Source organism: Camelina sativa, chromosome 3 (genome assembly GCF_000633955.1).
Source record: "Camelina sativa cultivar DH55 chromosome 3, Cs, whole genome shotgun sequence".
NCBI lineage: Eukaryota > Viridiplantae > Streptophyta > Magnoliopsida > Brassicales > Brassicaceae > Camelina > Camelina sativa.
This window is the reverse complement of record NC_025687.1, coordinates 17941423-17949414: the sequence shown is the minus strand read 5'-3', so window position 1 is coordinate 17949414 and position 7992 is coordinate 17941423. Positions and strand designations below refer to the sequence as shown.

At 32.0% G+C, this 7992-nt stretch overlaps 1 protein-coding gene across 1 annotated transcript; it reads left to right on the top strand.

The window, feature by feature from the left end:
* LOC104777472 lies at positions 7156-7932 on the top strand. The gene is made up of 2 exons (XM_019243831.1): positions 7156-7469; positions 7605-7932. The coding sequence occupies exons 1-2, from the start codon at positions 7204-7206 to the stop codon at positions 7930-7932; spliced, it is 594 nt and encodes a 197-aa protein (XP_019099376.1). The 5' UTR covers positions 7156-7203.

Below are 7992 nucleotides of genomic sequence, written 5' to 3'. Positions count from 1 at the left end.
TTTTTGAGTGAGAGAATCACCAGTTAGCACGATAAGCTATGTACAACAACCCTCCTCCTGCTGCTGGTCATAATTGAAATGACCAACCCAATGATGATAGAGTTCCTAACCATGTACCAAGACAAGCCCCTCTCATTAATGCTTATGATGCGCCAAACGTCAATGGACACTGCACCGGTATTAGAGTTCCACCAGTTGAGAACAATCACTTTGAAATCAAGGCCAGTCTTATCAACATGGTGCAGGGATCAAATTTTCATGGTTTGGCAATGGAAGACCCACTTGATCACTTGGATCAGTTTGATAGGTTTTGTGGGACTGTTAAGATCAATGGTATCTCTGAAGATGCTTTCAAGCTCCGCCTTTTCCTATTCACTCTTGGTGACAAGGCTCACATTTGGGAAAAGAATCTGCCTCACAACACCATTACCTCTTGGGATCAATGTAAGAAGGCCTTCCTATCCAAATTCTTCTCTACTACAATAATAGCAAGGCTAAGAAATGAGATATAAAGATTTTCTCCAAAGGGAAATGAGAGTTTTTGTGAAGTATGGAAAAGATTCAAGGGGTACATCTCTCAATATCCACATCATGGTTTTTCCAAAGGGTTACAGTTGAGTACACTCTATAGAGGAGTCTTGCCTAAGTACAGAATGCTTCTTGACACAACAAGGAATGGAAACTTTTGAGTTAAAATGCAGAACAAGGAATGTTGTTGGTTGAGAATCTTGCTCAAAGTGATGAGAACTATGGAGAGGATTATGATAGAACTCCAAGGGACTATACTGATATGAATGCGCAGCACCGCAAGGAGATCAAAGCTTTAAATGAAAAGATAGATAAGATGATTAGTGCAAATCAAAAGCAAGTTCACTTTGTCAATGAACGTGAACTTTATCTAGAAGGTATGGAAGCTTGTGTTGAAGGTCAAGAAGAGGTCAATTATGTAGGTGGCCAAGGGTATAACAAGTTCAATCCTAATTACCGCAACTACCCAAACCTCTCTTACCGCAGCACCAATGTGGAGAACCCACAAGATCAGAACCATATAATACCGCAATATAATTTATTTTTTACATAATATTAATTTAATCAGCTTAATTAGATATGTCTATTTCTCTAATATTGATAGTGTTAACAAAATAATGACATAATGTTTTAGCCGTGTAACACCGAACTAATGATATTTTAAAAATTATATAAATATCGACCAAACCCATCCCGAAATATTTTAACTCGCACTATATCATCTTAATTTTTAATATTTATTATTTTATATTATACATATTAGATTAAGTTAGTATAATATTTATTAAGATTGTAACCATTAACATTTTATAAGATTGGCGTTTCTTATAAAATTTAAATATTTATAATACTTAGAATTCTTAAACAGGTTTGAATATTTCTCATATTTGAAATTTCATAAATATAAGTTTCAATCGAAGATACCTTTAAAACAAAAGGAAAATAAAGAAAAAAGAATTCAACAAAAACCAATTTGTTTTTTTCTTCCAAATTGTCTAAATCATATAAATTATAAAAAATAGAAAGCAAATAAATGAGATACAACTTATAAATTTAATTCATATATTGATATCTTGAAAATATGAGAGGCTTTAACAGTAACTCTTAAACAAAGTAAAAAGCAAATGATAACTATGATAATAATAAGAAGATTTAAAAAAACATTTGAGATGAAATGTTAAAACAAAGCGATTTTGGTTTGGTAAGATGTGAGATAAGATGAAAGGACTTTGTCTCCGGGGAACATGTGGAGAAAGATCCTACATTAGATGATATAAAGACTTAAGTAAAGTATAAAGGGTAAGACTCAATCCATTTATTACCAATTAATTGATTTTGTATTAAAAACCTATGATAAACTCCCAAATTTATCATAGTATCAGAGCTTGATCCTATTCCTATGGATTAAAGTTTTGTTTGCTTCCTCTTGATGCTAACATTTTTTTCTTGTTACTTTTATTTTTGATCTTTCTCCACCAATTTTATCTTTTGACGTTAAAGGTATCTTTCTTGCCTTGCAATTATGAGTGTCGAACCTTCTCTTAAATCCATTGAATATTCCTATTCTACTGAAGAAAAAAAAGGATGCGATATTGGTACGTTGTTGGTTTGGTCAACTATTGGCCACAATTGACTGCCTTTTTTTATTGATTCTTGGCTAGTCCCTCGGAGAAGAAGATTCTTGCAGGTGACATGTTATGGAGAGGTACACAACACTTTGATATTTCATCGGAGACATGTTATGTGTGTAGTTTATCAATCGATTGCTTTACTTCGGACTTGTGTAATACGTTACACAGATAATTGCTTGTGCTAAAACATAAAGGATCGAAGAACACAAAATCTGTTGTGGCGTTCGGTTTTTCCTAGGGACCTTGTCGAGAACCAAATCCACTAGAATAAGAATGATTACAATTGCTCATGGCCTACAACACGCTCCCGCGTTGCCATTCTCATCTTCATAGATCTGCAACGGCCAAGAGATCTTTTAAGCTAATCCCTCCCATATTATACTTAAATCGGTATTACATAACCTAACTTCATGTTGATCTGTCCCCAGTCACTCTCTCGTCTGATTAGTTGTTACACATACTAAACAGCCTGTTATCTTGGCCCCAACTATCTCTTCAACTTAAGATCGACCTTTACTCAACTCTGAGACGCGCCTCAGATTGACCCCGACCATATATCTTAGCTCCACAATAACAATCTCACCTGCACGTGAATCTTGTAGAACGAACAGTTTCATGTGCACTTAATAAACTTTCTTTATTAAGCTAAGTTTTAGTCCACATAATCACATTTTACTCATTTAAAGAAAGAAAATTGTGTGTTTAATGTTTCATATCGCCTTAAATAATTCAGATTCTTACTATAAATAAGATCGAATTGTATCAAAATCTGAGTAAGCTTAATTTTACAAGCATCTCAACTTAAAAATTATTATCGGTTTAATTAGGTTTTTATTAGCTGAACTGCTTGATTATGCTATATATAATAAATTTAACTTTAAAAAAAAAATTAATAAAATAGTATTAAATTATATCTCTAAACTTTATAGTTTTAAAAAATATTATGAACATCTGAAATTATAAAAGTTCAAAACACTATGAAACGTGTTATATAGTAGGACGAGTTTGTATCAACATCAGTATAAATTTAAAGTATCATTGGTCATATTAGGAGGAGTGTCTTTTTAATAAAAAACAAAAAAAATATCAAAAGATGAGGAGAGAGAGAGATTTTGTGTCTTGCAGTACACAAAGTAAAACACTCATAGACCCTCTCTTCCTTCTCTCTTGCTTATTTGTCAATATTTCATTGTTCAATTTTAAAAAAAATATATAATTAATTAAATGAAATAATAATATTGTATTAAAATATTAATACCTTCTCTTCCTTTTCTCTTGCTTATTTGTCAACATTTCATTGTTCAATTTAAAAAAAAATTAATTAAATGAAATAATAATATTGTATTAAAATATTAATAAAATTAATATAGTATCTCAATTTTGAAGGGTTCACCGATGGTGATGCCCTTACAACACGGGTAAATAATCATTTTCTTAATTTGTTAACATCACGAATATTAAAATATTGAACATGTCGAATTAAATTAAATTCAATGATTGAGTAAAAAAGTGCCATAGGGTGTATCACAATTTAAGTCCTAGTTATATTCAATATTTAAAATTTTGAATCATAACATATATCAAAAATAATCTAGATTAGGTCTCGTGTACACGAGGGATTACAAATATAGGGTGTGAATGGTTGCAGCGGTTGGGGCGGACAAATCCGTCTGCAGACTAGACCGTTTTTTATTTACCATTCAGCAAATGTAGTCCGCAGTAGTGCGATCCAAATAAAGCAGAGACAAAACTACAGCGGACCAACTGCGGACCGTTTTTGCATACAAATAGAATTGGTACGAAGCAGTCTGTTGTCCGCTTTAAAAATAGAGCGGTCCAGACCGCAGACGGATTTGGCCGCCCTGATCGCAGTTACCATTCAAACCCATAATATTCTATAAAAAGATTAAAATAAAATTTGAAAAATAAATCTAAATCATCTATGCATGTAAATATATGAAATAATATTGAATAAAAATAGTAATTGTTATCTTTTTCTTTTCAGGATTTTTGATATAAATTTCTTTTAGGCATGTCAAAAATTTATTGATAGATGTGAGAGAAAACATAATTATTAGGATATAACTCAATGTCATATCTTTCTTATTTATGTTGATAGCAATTAAATATAGATTTTTAATTATCAAAAAAGTGTTAAAACTAATTAATCTGTGTAGATTTGTTTTAGGCGTTTTTTACCCTCAATAAATTAGAATTTTTTTAGTAAATGGTAATTATATTAATATCCATTATTATGTTTATTACGCAAAGAAAACATGTATTGTCATATAACCAAATGGAACCCAACATTTATAGTCTATATATATGATACAATTTGTGCCACATTTACCAATTCTTACAAGCTCAAGATTTGCTTTCTTCAAATCTCTAGGCGATGCTTCTCAATCCGTTGCCGCTGTTTTCTCTCCCCCGGTTGCGGTAACCCTCTAGTACAATATTCGTATCATCAACGATATAATATTAAATATTACTTTTAGTGTTAAGAGACAAATAGAAATGATATCAGAATCTCTAGTTATTTTTTTTAGATTGATCATCCACCTTAATTTGGCAGGTGATCTTAACGTATGTATGTGAACTTTGAAAGATGCAGAGTATTTAAAAAATATTTAGATTCATGTTAATGAAATATTAGTAATGTGAGCTTACAAAAATAATAAATCATGGTCTTACTTGATTGAGTGTGTGTCGTCACAACAGGTATTACTATGCGGAGATTCCCCTGTCCTAAGAATCCAGGTCCTTTCATATGGTGTGCAGCCATCATCTGTGCAATAGTGTTGATCTCTCTTGTCTCCATTTGCCTAGTACTATTCATATGCTTCACTGTCGTTCACCCGCGAATCCCTATCATCAGTGTCGTGGATGGTCATCTCGATTTCTTTAGGTAAGTACGCCTCTCCACGATCTTTTTTTTTTTAATCCCTTTTGTGATATTGAATATGATCTCTCTTTTAATTTTATATGTTTTACTATTTGATCGACTAGGTATGATGAAATAGGTGGAGTATTGCAGGCGAATATATCTCTTTCAATCCAAGTTCATAATACTAAGGCTAACACTTACAGAGTGTTTGATGAAGCCTACTATGAAATAAGATATGAAGTTCAACCGATCACACGTATAAGAATTGGTATGTTTGAAGCTAAAAACGAGGGACCAATAATGGTCCTTCCATTCTTGTGTCCGGTTATGATACAGTTAAATCCACCACAAAGGCAAGCTTTAGAGTTTGAGGTTAAAAGAAATTTGATAAGGTTCGAGATCATAGGTGCATCGAAGACTTGGTGGCAATTCGGACTACTACGATTAGTGAAATTAAAGTCTGACCTTCGCTGTGAGCTTAGGTTTATACCGTCTAATGGTAGTTACATCCCGTCGGTTTGTACTTCTTCGGCTGGTAAGGGCTTTGAGTTTGATTGGCACAACTGGAAGTAAAGGAGTACTACAGTAGCAATATGCAGCCGTATACTGGAGGAGTTGTATGCTCTGATTAATATAACACATTTAGTTGGTAAAATAATAATGATTGATTAGATATTAAATTACAAGAAAATACTTAACATTTTTTTTTTTGAATGTGAATAGTTAACATATATATATATATATTACATTTAAAAGATGATTTCATACTTTTTAAAAAATAAATAAATTATTTTAATATTTTAAATATTTAGAAGTAAATGGTTTATAGATGGTTCATGTGAAAGCATAGAAAAAAGAGAGCATTTGAGAGCATATGCAGTTTCCAAATGCTTATTTATATGCATTCGTAAAAAATGTTGATTGGATGACAAAATCATTATGCTCCTTCAAATGCTCGTTCAACCAAAGCCCTTTAAAATCAGATTAAGTTTTATGAGTTGGACTATTTGTACTGTAATATAGAAACGACTAAACATTTTTCATTTTCATAAAATAGAATCAAACAAAGATGGCAAGGAAAACATAATAACTAAAAGTAATGTATATGGTATGAAATCATTCTTATTCAATTTTATTGACTATTAATAAATATTATTTCAAATTATTAGATACTTTATCATTTTTAAAAAAATTATTAGGTGTGAAGTTTGTGTTAGATGTTTTTAGCCTTAATGATATGAAATTAATTATTTTTAAATATAATTTTGTAATGGGATTCATAGTATAATATTCAATATCTTATAAAGTTATTATTTTAAAAGTGATTCTCAAATAAATAGTGTTAGAAATCATTTTATCTCGCGCCAAAAACTAAATCCTAAAAGTGTTTCTCATACCCTATGACATATTCTTTGGAAAATTTGGAGCAATACTTATTTTTTAACAAGTCTTATAAAAAAATCTTCTAAACATTATGTAACTTTACAACCCTTTTTAACATGTGTTTTCATAAGAATAATATTTTAATAAGATGCTCTATAGAAATTTATAAATCTGTATTTTTTTAAAGGGACAAAGAAACAATTTGTATTTTTGATAGATGGTATTATAAAAGTAGTAATATTTCTAAATTTCTTTCTAAATTCTATTTAAACTGGATTTCCCCAGTCGATATCTCTAATATTATATGTAAAATCTATAGATTAGGTGGATACATCTTCCTTTTATTAGGTGGTATAATAAATATTCTCCATGATAAAAACAAAAAAAAAGCCTTTATTGATCTGCACTGGTAACAGCAGAAAGCACTCCAAATCCAAATCCAAATCCCAATGGGTAACTTATAAATATTTCCTTTTCCTTTCCTATATAATATTACCTTTAGAATCTATGGATACTTTTTCTTATTATTACTTGTCAAAGAAGTTTTCCAGAGAACACTACATACAATAGCGAGGAGAGTCACTAATTTCGTTTCTTTCTACGAATTTAGATTTGATATCATTCAAAAGTTTTCACACTAAAGGTTGAAGTTACGATCTAGGGTTCTTCCAATTCTCTCAAATTTCCTCTTTTTGTTTTGAGGTTCGTCTGTCACTGCATCCTAAAGCCCTCCACGATGAATTCTTCAGACACATCTCAATCCTCTCGAAACAGATGGAATCGTTATCAGTGACTCACCGCGTTGTCCGTAACAACAAGAGATTGCCACAATCTAGGTATTCTCCTTACACTAAAGAGACTAATCTTACAAATTATGAGAAGCAGAAAGAGGAGGCTGTGCAACTTGGAGTTGACCTCTCGCTCTCTGTGGCTGAAGCAATGTTCTTGTTATCTGATGACATGCGTTCTACGTTACTGTTTTGTCTTTGGCTATTGAAGTATGCAGGGAACAAAGACATTAACGCTCCTGTGGTAGGAAGGTTGTTTTGTGTCATCCTATATGTGTTTGAAACATATATCAAACCTAAGAATGGAGTCTATCAGGAGGATGGTGGCAAATCAAACCAATGGGGACTGGTCGTAAAGGCTGGCCAGAATTTTACGTTTGGAATCAGAGAATTGGATCGGTTTGTTTTGATTCTCAGAAACAGAGAAAGCTCTCTTGGTGGAGTAGTGAAACCATCTGATTTTGAACATTACAACCAAGAGCTGAAGAAGCTAGAGGAGACGTTGAGGTCTTCCAAAGATGTTTCAGCAGAGGCGAATGGGTTTGCGAGAGAAGCCATCAAGTCTAACATTCTTTATTTGTGGAAGTCTCTATTTGAAACATCACAGCCCAAGGTGATAAACCCTAGGACTAGAATTCTTGAGATGTTTAGTCCTCTCTTTAACCAACCAAGGGAGGATGATTGCTCTAGTCTTATTGCTTCTTTACACATATGAATCCGAGTTTCTTAGATTCGATGATTTTTATATCTACGTAGTGATGACTGCTATTTTCAG

Coding starts and splice junctions, on each gene's coding strand:
- LOC104777472 (XM_019243831.1), top strand. CDS start 7,204: ATGGAATCGTTATCAGTGACTCACCGCGTTGTCCGTAACAACAAGAGA. Junction 7,470..7,604: donor AACGCTCCTGTGGTAGGAAG/GTTGTTTTGTGT, acceptor GTTTGGAATCAG/AGAATTGGATCGGTTTGTTT.